Source organism: Tursiops truncatus, chromosome 6, assembly GCF_011762595.2.
Source record: "Tursiops truncatus isolate mTurTru1 chromosome 6, mTurTru1.mat.Y, whole genome shotgun sequence".
Classification (NCBI taxonomy): Eukaryota; Metazoa; Chordata; class Mammalia; order Artiodactyla; family Delphinidae; genus Tursiops; species Tursiops truncatus.
The window spans coordinates 92,467,080-92,482,905 of record NC_047039.1 but is presented as its reverse complement, the minus strand read 5'-3'; the positions used below and the strand labels follow the sequence as shown (position 1 = coordinate 92,482,905).

The window sequence follows — 15,826 nt, the reverse complement described above, 5'->3', positions numbered from 1 at the left end:
GAACCTGAGCAAAGTGTTTAAACGCCTTCACCAAAGCACATGAAATAAAACCATCTTGGTCTACAGAACCACAGACGCGATGGCTCTGGAGTAATAACAAACACGTTTATATGGCATTTCATTGATAGGCTTCATGTCATTTGATCCTTACAACCACCCTGGGATGTAGTCAGGGTGAATGTCATGACATCTCTGAACAATTTAGACCATGGAGGCTCAGATGCTTAACATCAATCCAAATTACATTAGTTAGTAACAATCAGAGTCAGGTCTGGAACCCAAATTGTGTTGACTGTTGCTAAATTATATAATTGGATGTGTGCTGAAAGAGAATCGTAAAGAGCGTGAAAAGTTACTATAAAGAAGTGGACATTTCCTGCTCATTTCTTAGTATGCCAGCAAAATGAAACCCATCCCCGGAGCAAGTTTTGCCGGTTACAGCCACTAGAGGTCACATGAGTAACAGGAACCAAAGACCAGCTTAGCGGGTCTGGAGCAGTGTCTTCCAAAGAGAAGGTGGCTGAGAGGTCCTGGAGAGAACAGAAGAGTTCAGATAACCAAGGCCACATCAGAGCCTCAGGAGAAGCTGTCACAGGTCTCCAGAGAAAGGGAGCCCCAACCCCGGACTTCTGGGCTGGTTGACATCTGGGGAAGTCGGCTTGGCTGGCCTTCTCTACCGTGATCTCCAAGCACCCTGCCTCCAGCACGGTTCCAACCATGACTGGAATTCTCACGCAATCTTAGGAACCACACAGGCCATCAAAAAGCTGGAGAGGGACCTAGCTTGCAGGCTAATCAAGTTTTCTCTTTGATTAGGATGGTGAAAAAACTTCTCGTGCTCTTCCACCAGTAACAGACACTGCAGACACCAGCACTGTTCGGGCCATGGGGATCATGACATAAATGTGATGCGAAGCTTGGGAAGTCTGTCTCATCTTTTATGGCCTTGGAAAGCACTTTGAAGTTCCTTGGCCCTGAGGGCAAATCTCATTAGAATCCCCAAACAATGATGGTTATCTTTGGGTGCATCCAGCACTTCCCCAGTACCTCCAGGTCCCATTCCCACTTGTCCCATCAAAACTTGTTCTCATATAAGTCTATTCACCTGGTGAATGACTGAAGAGCTGACGGCAGCTGAAAGTGGCCTCTATTTTCAATGATAAACATCCTGCTATCTAGTTTCTCACCTGGGCTGAACACTCTACAAAATAGCTCTCTTGAAGGATCCCAGAAACAACATGAACAGTAAGTGTCATCACGCAGACCTCAAGGCAGACCTGTGGGGGTCTTGGCCAAGGCCTGGTCCCTGACATTTACACAGCAGGGAGCAGGGGCAACATGAGCTTAACTGACACAGGAACCAACAGAAGAAAGCTAGACTGGAATTCAAAGTGGACGGCAGAAAACATACTCGAGTTTACTTCATACATATGATTTTGTCCAAACTATTCCATCTAGAGTCATTTTAGACTTAAGCATTTAAAGATGTTTGAGGATAAGCAGCTTCACTTGGCTGGGAGGATTCCAAAGCCATATTTCTAAAATCACATCCTATTACCTTAGCTTTGTAAGGATACTACTCAACACTGCAAACGGTCAAAAGGTCATTGGTCAAATAAGTTTGAGAAACACTCGACTAAAGAAAGCTTTAACGATAAAACGAGATAGATTTCCTTACCAGGGGACTTCTCTAAGGTTTTAGTGCTAATATGATTGTGGATCTCTAGTTTAGGAATGGGGGTGCAGCGTTTCTCAAATTTATTTAACCACAGAACCTGATTTCATAGAATCCCTATTAATATCTTGAGGAAAACAATTTGGAAAATACTATTCTCTAGTGTATACTAGTTAACCACTAACTACTAACTTATGGGCACAAGTTCAACTAATAAGTATGGGCACAAAGCTTATGTACAAGAACTTTCACCATTGTTCGTTTGTTTGCTTATAATTACATATGTGGAAACAACAAAGGCATCTGACTATAAGAGAATGGTTAAATTAGTTGTGGCTTATTCAGATGATGGAGTATTATTTAGCCATTGTAAGTCATGTTTTAGTCTCTCAAATTTAGAGGAATAGTTACGGACATGGGAAAATATTCAAAATACATTAAGAGAAAAAGCAGGTTACAAAAGCAGAAATACTGCAGGGGTTTAGGAGTGCAGGCTCCGGAGTTGGACTGCTTGGGTTCAAATCCTAACTCACTACTTATTAGCTGTGTAAAAGAAAACAAAAGTGCACACATGACACATGGTAAAACCTAGTCAGGATAAGATGAACAGTCTTGTGGTTGGCAGAATAATGGCTTCCACAAAGATGTCCAAACCCTAATCCCCCAAACCTGTGAATATTTACCTTACATGGCAAAAGGACTTTGCGGGTATGATTAAGTTAAAGACTGTGAGATGGGAACACTATCCAAGATTATCCAGTTGGGCTTGGTGTAATCACAAGGGTCCTCATAAAAGAGATGCAGGAGGGTCAGAGAGAGAGAGAGAGAGAGAGATTTGAAGATACTATACTGTTGGCTTTGGATATGGAGGAAGGGGCCACAAGCCAAGGAACGTAGATGGCCTCTAGAACTGGAAAAGGGAGGGAAATGGATTCTCCCCAAGAGCCTCCAGAAGAAACACAGCCCTGCCAAGATCTTGATTTTAGCACAGAAGGACACTATTTTAGTGTGTTTGAACTGTCATAACAAAATACCATGGATTGGGTGGCTTAAAAAACAGAAATTATTTTCTCACAGTTCTGGAGGCTGGAAGTGTCAGATCAGCATGGGTACCAGCATGGTCAGGTTCTGGCGAGAGCTTTCTTCCTATCATGCAGATGGCTACCTTCCTGCTGTGTCCACACATCACAGAGAGAGAACGAGGTCTCTGGTGCCTTTTCTTATAAGGGCACTAATCCCATCATGAGGGCCCCACTCTCATGACCTCATCTAACCCTTACTATCTCCCAAAGGCCTCATCTCCAAATACCATCACATTGGGGGTTAGGCATTCAACAACATACTGAATTTGGAAGGGGACACAATTCAGTCCATAGCTGACACATTTCAGATTTCTGACCTCAAAAACTATAAGATAATAAATTTGTGTTGCTTTAAGCCACTATATTTGTGGTGATTTGTTACAGCAGCAATATGAAACTAATACACATGTAGACCCAATGTTATCTTCCAGGCACATGTGTGCATGAGAAAAACTAGGCAGGGAGTAGTTAGGATTATGAATCACTTTGCCTTTTATCTTTATTCTTTACTTTCCAAGTTTTTTTCTACAATAAGCATGAATTAATTTTAAATTATAAAACAAACCAGAATTTTTTTCTTTTAAGTATTACCACACATGCTAATGAAAGCAGATAAAGCTGGGGCTTTAACCTTCATGGGCCAGGCAGATCCGGAAGCCTTTCTGACTCACCAGGCAGCACACACAGGCCCAGGGGAGCTACTGAGCTGACACCTCCTGGGGCCTTAGAGAAGCACTGGTCACATTCACTGGTGACTCTCACAGGCAGACTAAGGAGAAGAGTGGGGGAAGCAGAATTTCACTCCAAATTAGTAAATGCTGTCTCCCATGATGAGTGGAAGAAAAAACTAGGAAACATGAATTTGTGTTTCCTGTTTGTTTATTTTAAGTAGTTAAGCCACGCCTTGTCCAGAGAGAAAAAGCCACGCCTTGACTGCGTTTCTGGATCCTCCAAACAAGATGGATTTCCCTGTGCTGATGGGGGCAGAGAGAAAAACCCGCAATTCTTCCCACCCAAGGGAAACTAGAGCTAGGGCTGCATGTCCTCAGTACACAGCTGCTGCCATCCATGACAGCCCACACCCTCCCTCTATAAGAAGAGGAGTAACTTCTAAAAAGTCAAGAGGGTGGATTCCCAAAGTTAAGAAAATTATTTTGGTCAAACATTAGGATTTTGGTGATTATTATATTCTATACACATGGCATCTGACGTCTTAAAAATCAAAGATCCTTTGTTTCTACATTTCTCAAAAGAAAGGAAAAAGCCATCACCCACTCTCATTTAAAAACCAAACTGAACAAAGACGCCCACCAGATAACATTTGGCCCAAGCCCCCTCAATGATCTCCTTTCTTCATGGAGCCTTGGGGTGAGCTTGCAAACATCTAAACGACTCGCAGATCACCAGAAAGAAAGGGGCTCAGACTTGCATTTTAAATTCCATTTCCTCCTAATACAAGGGAATATCCTGCCTGCCAGATCCGGAGTCCATGGGCTTGTATGGTTCCAGCTATGACCCACACACCAAGAGCTAGTCCCTGGTCCTTTCATCTCCTCCTTTGAAGGCCCCAGGGGTGGGAGAATGCAATGATACGAATCTTCAGATTATAAGCCTAGCTCAGAAATGAGAAACACCCCTGCCTGGCGACACAAGTCTGAGAAACTTCCAAATATTATTACTTCAAGGTACGGTGGGATGTTGGATGAGTTGTCGATATTGGATCATTCCTCTGAACAGAACTGGAAAATGAAAACTGGAGAAGGAAAGAGTTTTGCATCTGCAGGGGAAGCATAGTTTAAGACCAAAAAAAGAAAAATATTTAATTAAAACAGTAAGGATAAAAATCATGGTAAGTAGCAATTGCCCCACGAAGATCTTTTGGTTAAACACATTTCTACCAACACAGTGAGCTTAGCTCTATGAACATTATCACCCCCCTCCCCAAAAGAGAAAATATTTTCACGGTAATTTGTAATTTCACTGTCACCCAACATGCTTAATAATGGCCTTTGTTTTTTGAAATCACAGCTGACTACTGAAAGCTAATTCTTGAACTCTGATTTTATATGAGAAACTTTAATTCTAAAGAAGTAACTATGAATAAATCTCAGCTAGGACTAGAAAGCAATTTTATAAAAGCATGTTGTATCATTTACATCAGGGCTCCAGTAGCTGCAGAAGAATAACTCATAAGTAACTCTGCTAAGGTTTTCTAGGTCTTTTCTTAGAACAAAAACTGCAGTAACGGGACTTCCCTGGTGGAGCAGTGGTTAAGAATCTGCCTGCTAATGCAAGGGACATAGGTTCTAGCCCTGGTCCGGGAAGATCCCACATGCTGTGGAGCAACTAAGCCCGTGCACCACCACTACTAAGCCTGCGCTCTACAGCCTGTGAGGCACAACTACTGAGCCCTCGTGCCACAACTACTGAAGCCCGCGCGCCTAGAGCCCGTGCTCCACAACAAAGAGACGCCACCGCAATGAGAAGCCCGCGCACCGCAAGGAAGAGTAGGCCCCACTTGCCGCAACTTAGAGAAAGCCCGTGCACAGCAACAAAGACCCAATGCAGCCAAAAATAAATTAATTAATTTTAAAAAAACCTGCAATAAAAACAACTCGTATTGGAAGCCTTTTGTGCACCAGGCACTGAGTGTACTAACTTACTGATGAGGTTGGTACTATTTTATTCCCGTTTTACTGATGAAGAAACTGAGGTTTAGAGAGGTGAAGTAAGTTAGTTACACAGCTAACAAGCAGTGGAATCAGGATTCGAACTTCAGATATGAATCCAGAAAAATGACTGTCACATTTAAGCATATGTTTAATTCTCCTTGACCAGCTTTGGTATGAATTTATATTTGAGTAATGAGAAATAAAGACAGAGAGACTGAGAATACCTGTGATGTCAGATGCATACAACTTTTGGGGAAACCTTTGACCTTTACATTCAAGGTCATGAGAAATAAAATACCATTACATGTAACATGAATGTGTTCTTTGGTGCTCTAATGGCCTGTCCTGCACCCTCTTCCCACCACCACCCCTAGTCCTCCCCCCGTAAGTAGCAAGTAGCTTATTTACAAAGATGAAATGGCTCTGAAACATCAATCTCCCTAGGGGAGCTCACGGCAAGCTGCCATGGTTAGTAAGAGACTGTCATATCCTGCCCTAAACTCCAGCAGTCACGGGGGCCATCCTGCTCCCAGGCCTGGTTTAGATTAGCTCGCATTTCTTACCGGGCGCAGAGCAGGGATCTTACAAGAATTAGGTCCTTTGATCACCTTTTCGTTCTCAGCTCAAGACTGCATGTTTCTTTGTATGTAGGTTCACACAGTGGTGCAGTTGAGTCTGAATTTTTGGAAGCAGCTCTCCTAACTTGGAGCATGGGGTAACCAGGCATCGGTAAAGGGCAAGTAACCAGGCCACCATGTGATGTCCCCAGCAAAGCAAGGGACAACCCAGACGCTGTGTGTACCAGAAGACCCAGCACAATCAGCAGTGACAGCAGAAGCTGTTACAAAACGGAAAGGTAGGAAGTGTTGTTCTTCTCCAAAGTTCTACGTCCCAGAAGTCATGACCATAGGCTTGTCACAGAAGAAAGACCACAGTCTGTATCTTGTCAGGAGTGAAGGTGATGGGTTTAACCATGACAGTTGCCCTTTTCAAACCGCTGAAGGCAATGTCCAAAAAGAACTTTGAATTCTGTAACTTGAGAAGTTCTGACCTCACTGAACACCTTCAACCTTCACCCCTTGCCGAACCCTACTTCGACCTAACCTTTTCTTACCAATTCCTTCCCAAATGGCATGTGTTTTTAAAAATGAACATATTCGCTGGGTTCAGATAAATAAAAATACAGGGAGTTTCTGATCCAAGGTAGAAGGAACAATCTTAAAGAGCAAAGGAGAACAGCAGAGAGCAGACGTGGTGTTCAATGACCACCAGTAAATGAATTTGGCCAGCGTTGGCCCTACTCCGCCAAACCTAGTCAGGTAGTGGAGTGAACGCTTATCCCTGCGCCTCTTCAAATTAAGAAATGGATTCCTTGCTTGAGCTCCCAGTCCTTTCAACGTTTTCAGGCAATGAGCCTGTCTCCAGAGTGAATGACTGAGCTTCCTCCTGGGGCATGAACTTTCAGAAAGAATTCACAAAAGCAGCCAGGCTAGATGGCTAACATGGACGATGCTAGTCCCTCGCCATCTGCCCAGATCTTTGGACAGCACCAGCAATTTGACTGTTGTAGTTTGGAGCACTGAAATTAAGTTCTGAAAGCACAGAGGAACCATTAAAACTAAGTTTTATCATAACTTACTTGGCAGCAAAACCCGAGGTGAACCAGCATGAGGTTCTTCTTGGTCTTTATTGATCCCACTTAATAGAACAAACTCTAAGTTTCACAGCAGAAATCGAATTTGATGACAGGTGCAGCCCCAGACTCCACTGGGTGTGTTCAACAATAGTACATGCGTTGCATTGCTTTTCTAAATAATGGTATGGACACTTCACGGCCTTTCTAAAATCAGAAAAATGTGGAATATATCTGGTCTCAAGAGTTTGGGTCATTTGGATTCTATCCTAGATAGCTGTTGGGAGGGTTACATGAGAAAATGAGAAATAACTGTGTGTGAATTACAGTACTGGGCTTTAAGGTCTCGGTGAGTTGCAGCTACTGTGATTATACTTCGGTCACCAGAGAATGTTCAAGGAACTTGGCGGTATACGTAATCATCTGTAGGATACTCCACGTTCTGCTTTAGAATCTTCACACAGCCAGCTGTGCCCCTACAAGATACGCAATTTGTACCTGCCTGCAGCAAAGGGAAACACTGTACACTCCTGAAGAAGCGCTCTCTCTCACCTGGGCCTGGGAGGGAATCCTTCCGTCAGTCACCCACACCAAGGTCTTCTACTGTGGAGGACTGAGGCTATCTCAAGTGAGACTTGGCCTCATTCAGCTCTAATTCAGCATGGAACAAAGGCACCAAGCTCTGAATATTGTGCTGATATAAACATTTTTTTTCTATCTAGGAGTTTTCTTTGTGATATTGGGAGATAATGAAGGGAAAATGACCCAGTCAATAAGCTTTATAATAATGTAATGAACATCACATGTGCATTCAATTCAAACTGACAACAGAAGTCAAAACACCTTGGAAATCTTATTTTTATAAGAGGTATAACTAACGTATCTTTCCACATATTAAAAGACCTAAACAGACAGGTTATGGGACTCAATACCCACATCTTTTCCTTGACAGCTCTCCAGAATGTCCCACTGGGCAAACTGTCTGACTTGGTAAATCAACTTGACACCTGGCATGAAAATGCAAACTAGTTCCAAAACCTAAGCTAATCATCACCTAACTAACTGGGTTTCTCCGGCCTGCCTAGAACTTGGAAGTGAAACCAGGATATCTAATAATAGACACAGGCACTAAAGAGAGAACTGTCTGCTGCTACCCCTCCTATGAAAAGACATTTTAACAGGTCTAAAGTGTAACTTCGGTGAAATGTTTGGGTTTTCCTCCCAAACTCATTCCTCAAGGGCGTTTTACAAAAGTGCGTGGGTTACACCTTCAAATCGGGCTTGTGCACCTGCCTAAGTGCTTCCTTTATTCTCTACTTCTAAGTACCATCAAGAGGAGGCCCACATGTGTTCATTCTTGGGAGCATGGCCTCTCCCATAACCCAGGGCACTCGTCAAGATGGCGGCCGGCCTTTAGACGTACATAGAAAAAAAGCCGGTAGAATGGACTCAGGAAAGCAGGAAGACTTTTAATTCATCAATTCATGGCTGAAGGCAGGACAGCTTGGAGATTTGTGGAGATAATTACCCCTTGGAAAATCCTCACTGGCTTCCCACTGACCGCAGGATAAAGTCTAAAATCTAAAACCTTTGACATGATTTACATAGCTCTTCACTGGCTCCAAATCAACTGTCTTTTGTTTTGTTTTAAATCTCTTCCTTTAACCCACCCTAACTTTATTTAGGCACCTCAAACATGCCAAGTTCTCTTCCTCTGTAGGTGCCCTTCCTTCTAACTGGAACGATCTCCCCCACCCCCTGAACCCAACCCAACTCCTTCAATTCAAAACTTAGACGACAGTTTCCCAAGAAAGGAAGACTTTCCTTATCCCCCCAGTGAGGCGGTCTTCCTTGCTCTGATCTTCCACAGGTCTCCACGCTTCTCTGTTATGAAACTTCCACCTTTCTTTGATGTTTCTGTTACTGAACTATAAGTTCCCTGAGGGCGGGGACTTTATCTGCCTTGTTCACTTCTGTATGAACAAATGCCACACAAGCCCTATTTAAGTGGACCTTCTTCTGTTAAAAGTCATGCAAGAACCAACAAGATTCAATTTCCATATAATTTTTCCTAATAAACGGTCTTTGAAAATGATTACATCCTTTTAAAAATAGAAATCTCATCATCTTCCATCTCGAAAGGCAAGGGAACCAAAAGCAAAAAACAAGTATCTTTTCAACACCTGGGAAATGGTTGGAAAGCACTTCTCTTTCCTTATCACATCTTGGCTCTCAGTGGCTTTTACTTGCCTTAAGATTTCAGGATTCCATCATGTCACCAGCATAATTTCTACCAGAGGAGATGTTAAAAATTATATTTTTCATCACCTAATATCAAATTGTCACTCTGTGTCATGCAGTGACCCAGCTGAGTCACCTCTACCGGCATGAAATGGGGAGTAGTACGGTAGGAACTCAGCAACATCTCCATTCACAAAACCAGAGTTGGAGCCAGCGGTTCTGACCCTGGCCATGAAAGGTCCGGTTTGGCTGCTAAGAGTGATATGTCGGCCTCCTTCCTGATCACGAACTTGGAAGCTGGCTGGCTAAGCATTACTCTAAACGTTTCCAGGTATGGATAGAAAAAAATTACCTTTTGCATTCAGCTTCTTTCAATCCAGGTTGTAATTCTGGGAAGCCCTGCCACCTACTTTCAATGTTCTAGAGGTAAATGTGAAGAAGCGAGCTGCACACACGTTATCTATCATGACTGTGGTCAGTGTGACAACCAGACCCAAGCAGGGTGCAGACTTGCATGGATGAACTACCATCTTGCTAAAGGAGCAGAAACCAAGCCTATGCGGATGGGCTATGGGGGAGGAGATCAGCATTAGCACAGGAGGAAGTACGGGAGAAATCGGTATGGGGCTACTGGGATGCTGAAAGCAGACATTAGGACTCTGTCCTGTTTTAAGCCTGGCGGGAAGCATGACGGACCACAGCAGGTCAGGGAACTAGAGGAAACTGTGGAGATGTCTTAATTTTTGTTTGTGTGTTAGAAGTCAAGTATGGAGCCATAAGGTAAGGGGTTTAATTAGAGAGGGAGTGAAGAAAGCTGAAAATACCACTGAGCATATGCAGTGTAGAGAAGGTTTTATAATGAAATCATATAAAGGGAGGGCTAGGTAAGTGGAGCCAGCTGTAACTGATAAGAGAGCCATGGAATCTGCCTGCCACGTGAGCAGAAGTTGCTGAGATGCCTGCAGAAACTTCCTCCACCAGTGAGGCTGCAGGTTCTTATGCAGGCCCTTTGCAATCACTTACTGGTGAAGCAGGCTCCCCAGACTGGGCTGAATTCAAGTGGTACCAAAATTTTTTTTAGGATCCCATATAGAAAGCCCAGCTGGCATCTCTGTGCCAAGCCATCCCACAACAAGACTTTAAAGTGAACTCAACAAGTAAGGATCTTTGGGAAAAGCCAACCAGTCACTGTTAAGCATAGACAAAGAGCCTCTTCTGAAAGTTTTCTTTGCCTCAAACACTCAGCTGGCCATTGCTCCATGACCTGAAGGCATTAAAAAACATATCTAGAGGGGCTTCCCTGGTGGCGCAGTGGTTGAGAGTCCGCCTGCCGATGCAGGGGACATGGGTTCGTGCCCCGGTCTGGGAGGATCCCACATGCCACGGAGCGGCTGGGCCCGTGAGCCATGGCCGCTGAGCCTGTGCGTCCAGAGGCTGTGCTCCACGATGGGAGAGGCCACAACAGTGAGAGGCCCGTGTACCGCAAAACAAAAAAAAAACAACATATCAAGAAAGTCACCATGCTCTCCCTCTTCCTGCTCCCTTCCCTTTCCTTCCTGAATAATTTAGTCCAAAAGCTATTAGGTGGGGCTGAACAAGATGAGTGTCTGCAGGGAGGGTGGGAGGAACCCCAGTGGCCCAGAGTGGTGTGCTGGAGCCAGAGCAGGGTGGGAAGGGACACGGGTGACCCAGCACAGGATGTTGGAGCACAAGCTGGGTGAAGAGGGTGTTGGTGACAGGAAACAGCAGTTGCCACCCAGAAAGTGACACTTGAACCCATGTTTGGTGAGGAAAATAGTAGATTGGTTCCATAAGGGGGGAGGGGTTTGATCAAATAATAAATATATTGAGGATAATAGGAACCAGGTACCTTGTTGTCAAGGAGGAGGTTACAAATATGGAAAGAGAGAAAATGAACCCAGTGGTATTAGAGTAGAATTAAAGGTATCAGGGTGAGCTCATGGTTTTCAAGATAGGTAGGTAGATAGATTGATTAATCAATCAATCAACTGACAGATAGATAGAATGTGTATATATTCTCTAATTCTGACCACTGAGAGTGCCTGAGAGCAGTGCCTATCCAACAGCAACGAGCACATCAAACACTCAGACTTTGGTTTCTAAATACCACTCTCCACTGAAAGGAACTAGTGCTCTTTGTTGAAAAGGCTGATTTCAGGGTTAGGAAAGTATAAGATGAGATTGGAACATCTTGTGGCACCAGAAAGTAAAGATATGCCCAAAAAAAAATAGGGACATGTCAAAAGGACACTGAAGTTAGCCTGAAAGGCTCCTGTGAACTATATTTGAACAATTCAGGATAAAAATAACAATAGAAATGGATTATAACCCACTAAATATAATAGGAATCCATGAGACCATCTGTCATAGATAGATACATAGATAGATAGACAGATAGATTTAAAGTCTGAAGAGGAGTGAGATAAAGATTACGTGGTACCAAAGCATCTCACCACAAAATATCTGTTAATTACAAAGGGAAAAAGTAACTATTGTACAGAAACCCTCAATCAAGCGATCAAAATTAGCATCATGTGAAAAAAGTTAACATCTGTCCCTGTAATGGGACAAACTGACACCACGTACTACCTGACTGGATGCTGTAAGAAGAATAAGCATCAGTTCTGTGGTATTCCTACCAAACATGCATAACCTGAACGTAATCATGTGAAAACATCAGGCAAACCCAAACTGAGGGACATTCTACAAAATTGGGGGTGAGCAAGCATCATGTTGGCAATTTACTCTTAATTCAGAATAAAAAAGATATTTGTATTTAACTAGGGAACTTCCCTTTGGCTTTGAGATTATTTCAAATTTAAAAGTTAATAATGGGAAGAGTTCACTTGTGTTATTATAGATTTGATGGAAGCCAAGTGTCAATGGGCTTAAGATCTGGATGGACCAAGAGAAATGCCAGTAATTATATGTTAAGGCAAGACTTCTTAAATTATCTCTAGTGAAGGAACAGTTTTTCTGCCCAATCTATTATGGACCATCCATTAAAAAAATACAAAATCCCACACTTTCATTTGAGGACGCTATCAAATTGCTCCAAGAGTTTTCAAATGCTCACTCCCTGTGCCTGTACTTAGCTTGGATCAGGAAGAGTCATGAACTAGCTTGGACCACACCGTGAGCAGCTCTTCTCTTTGGTAGGATGTGTGGTTCCCCAAGTGCCGTCATGTCCAAATGAGAAATAAAAATTACTCGTCACAGTGTTATGCATAATAGTAGCAACAATAATTCCCACTGTAATTAACGTCAACCATCTATACAAAGTATTCAAGATAGGGACTGTCCAGGCAATGGGAGAAGATTAGAGGACTGCCTTTACATATAGGAACTCAACTTCTCCAAAAGGGTCACAGGACACAAATAGAGGAGACCACCTTGATTCCAAAGTAATTGTTTTATGGTGACTTAAAGAAAGATGTAAAGAAAGACAAATCCATAAAGATCAATTATACAGAAGATGGACCAAAACATCTTCTATGGGTCGATCTGCAACACCAACCCATAACTGTCATTGCTGGGAAGACACTCAGCATTCAGAAGGGGTTAGGAGAAAACATCCCCAAATCAGACAGGTTTGATTTAACTGCAGATACTGACATCAATACAGTCCCCCCAAGGGCCGACTCTGGGTCTGTGCCACACACAGCCTCTCCCTCAGACAAGAGAGAACAATTCTCCACAGTAAACCAAGACCACAGCAGAAGGACAAGAAAGGAGCTATTACATCCTTTGGGAAATGGCAAACACCATCTAGGCTCAGGGTTCTTCCAGAGGACACTGACACTCCCAATGTGTGTCTCCGAACACTGAAATCCCCGTTCCAGTGTCCCCCTGACACCAATTCCAGCCACACACAGAGGAGGGTCCACATATATACAACCCTGAAAGCTGGAATCGGCAACACCGATTTCTGCAGCATCTGTCGCTGGTCCGCGGCACTCCACTTACCTGGAGCAGTTTTGTAGCACGATGTTCGGGAGGGCAGTGATGGGGCATTCTTTGCCTTGGGGCTCTGGGTACTCTGCAAGACTTGTCTCTGCCTCTTCAGCTCCTCTTCCCTTTCCTGGGCTGCTCGGATCTCTTCTTCGATCATGGACAAAGTCCGCTGCTTCCTGGACCTCAGCTTGAAGGGCCCAACCATCACATCGGACTCTTGAGTGGCCAAGAGTGAGGCTGTGCTTCTCAACTCAGCTGCCTCTGAGTACTTGCTGAAGTAGCTCCCTTCCAGTCTGGTCTCCTCCATGTTTATTGGGCCACTGGTCTGCACTGCCGGCAGTGGCTGGGAGGGCCCCCTTTCCCTGAGCGCCCTGTCTTCAGTAGGCAGAATCTTTGGCAACACATCCCTTTTCTCTTGAACAGGGGAGGACACCTGAGGTGGTTCAAACATGCTCTGCGGCTTCTCTGAGCTGGAAGCCCCAGTTTCAGCTTCCTCCAGACTTGCTTGAGGTCCCTGCTGTTCGGCTCCACCCTTGTTGGTTTCAGACACAGCTCTGTCCACTTGCTCAGCTATGGCTTGTTGAATGGCATTCTGCACCAGGAGACCAGCCTGATATTCCAAGGGGTCATCAACCGATGGAGAGTCTCCCAGCGTGGACGAAGGGGAATAGAAACCATGATCACTGAATGACTTGGAGACACCTTCTCCTCGGCCCTCCGAGGGGTTGTCAGTTTGGGGAGTCTGGGGCAGAGAAAAATCAGCGAGCAAATTTTCCTGGAGGGCATTGGTTGTCTCGTTGGAGGCCCCACTGTCACTGATGTTGTCCATGCTGAAGTCATTGGACAGGGTCTCCAGGACGGTGGTATCCTGGGACCTCACCGACAGCTCATCCAAGCCGGAGTCAAGTTCCTCTGGAGTCAAAGAGACATTGACTGACCTTGAAAACTGATCCAAAATCCCAGGTTCGTCATCCTTGACCACGGTGAGGACAGCCCGGGCACTTGTAAACTCGCCGTCCTCTGCCCACAGTTTGGATAAGGGCCCGCGTTTGGACGGCTCACTGTACGGCCCTTCCTTCCCCTGAGGAGCTGTGCTGCCCTGGCCCCCTCCTCCAGAAGACTGGCTCTCCAGGGCACAGTGGGCTTTCTGTCCCTTGGCTGCTGAAGAGTCTTCGGGAGGTCCCCCAACAGAAGCTGGTCTCGAGATGGTCAGTGTCTTGTCTGAGTTGACTGGTCCCAGAGGTCTGTAGAAGGGCTTGATGGAGAAGAGCCTGGGTGTACTCTGGCCCTTGGCCACTGTTTGCCTGGAATTCTCCATCAGCTGGAACTGTTTGCGAGCCGCGGAGAAGTCTATCTGCTCCGTGACGATGTCCTCCTTCGCGCTGTCAGTCACGCTGGAACGTTCTCGAGAGGACGCAGGGGCCGCGCCGAGCTGCGGCGCGGCCGGCTGCCGCCGGATCAGCAGCTGCTCTTGCTGCGCCCTCCTCTCCTTGCGCTCCTTGTACTTCTTGTGCGACTCCAGATGTTCCTCGTTCAGCTGCTCCTCGATGGTCTTTTCCTGCGGAGGGTTCCACCATTTGGCGGCGATGCCAGGATTCTTTTTCACGGCCTGACTCCGGATGAGTTCTCGCCTCTCCTTTTCCAGCTCCAGCATCTCTTCTGAAGGCCTCACTTTCCTGACGCAGTACTGTTCTTTTTCACTCTCGTCGTCCTCAAAGAGCTTGGAGGGCTTCTTGTCCTCGTGGAAGGCACGCAGCTCGAACTTGGCTTCCTTCTTCAGCGTGGTGAGCGTGAACTCTCCGTCTCGGGAGGAACACCGCGAGCTGGTGGAGGAGCTGGGGCTCACGGGCACCTGCAGGCTGTTCCCCAGCAGGTCTCTGGGCTGGTCGGGGGGGCGGCCGTTGGCTCTTTCACCCTCTGCCATGGTGTCAGAGGTGCTCTGATGGAGCTCCAGGGGAGGGGGAGCCTGCCTGCCAGCCACTCTCTCGGTGGGTTCCGGCTGGACGGCCGTGTGGGCAGGTGGGCTTGGGCTCCCCACCAAGATGGCTGCTCCAGGCTCTGGGGAAGACGTGCCGTTGTAGGTTCCGTCCACAGCAGAATCACAGCAGCTGGCCTCCAACACCTCGTCTAGATATCGGATCTCTCTGGCCACATCATTATCCAGAGATTCATGGTGATCAGCGAGGAGGCCATTGTGGGGGGGTGAGTAGAAGGGGGAGGGGTGGTCCATGGAATGTGGAGTCGAGGTGATTCCGGGAACACTCTTACATTCTGCAACAGAGACCTCAATTTCCATGTTTTTGTGATCTGGGGGAAGAGGGCTGGTGGCAGGCTCCAGGGGATTGCCACTACAGTTGTCTTTCTCGTTTTTTAGCCGGATATCATCCTCGGAAAGCTCGGGAGCCTTCTGGGAAAAAGAGAAAAAACAGAAGTCAGGGTTAGAGACCACATCGCTTATGGATAGGAACTTCAGACATTAGCTGATAACTAACTGGAAGGAAAACTGAAAACACAATGACAAGATCTTTTGAATACAAGTTTCTCTTCT

The 15,826-nt window shown here is 45.4% G+C and overlaps 1 protein-coding gene across 23 annotated transcripts in view; it reads right to left on the bottom strand.

The window, feature by feature from the left end:
- Positions 1 to 15,826, bottom strand: part of PALM2AKAP2 (PALM2 and AKAP2 fusion) — a 627,479-nt gene that overhangs the window by 18,080 nt on the left and 593,573 nt on the right. For all 23 annotated transcript variants that reach the window (XM_019946401.3, XM_073806364.1, XM_073806363.1 and 20 more), the window contains one exon: positions 13,291 to 15,685. In XM_019946401.3, the coding sequence (XP_019801960.1) occupies positions 13,291 to 15,685 (2,395 nt within the window). The remainder of the gene's footprint in view (positions 1 to 13,290; positions 15,686 to 15,826) is intronic.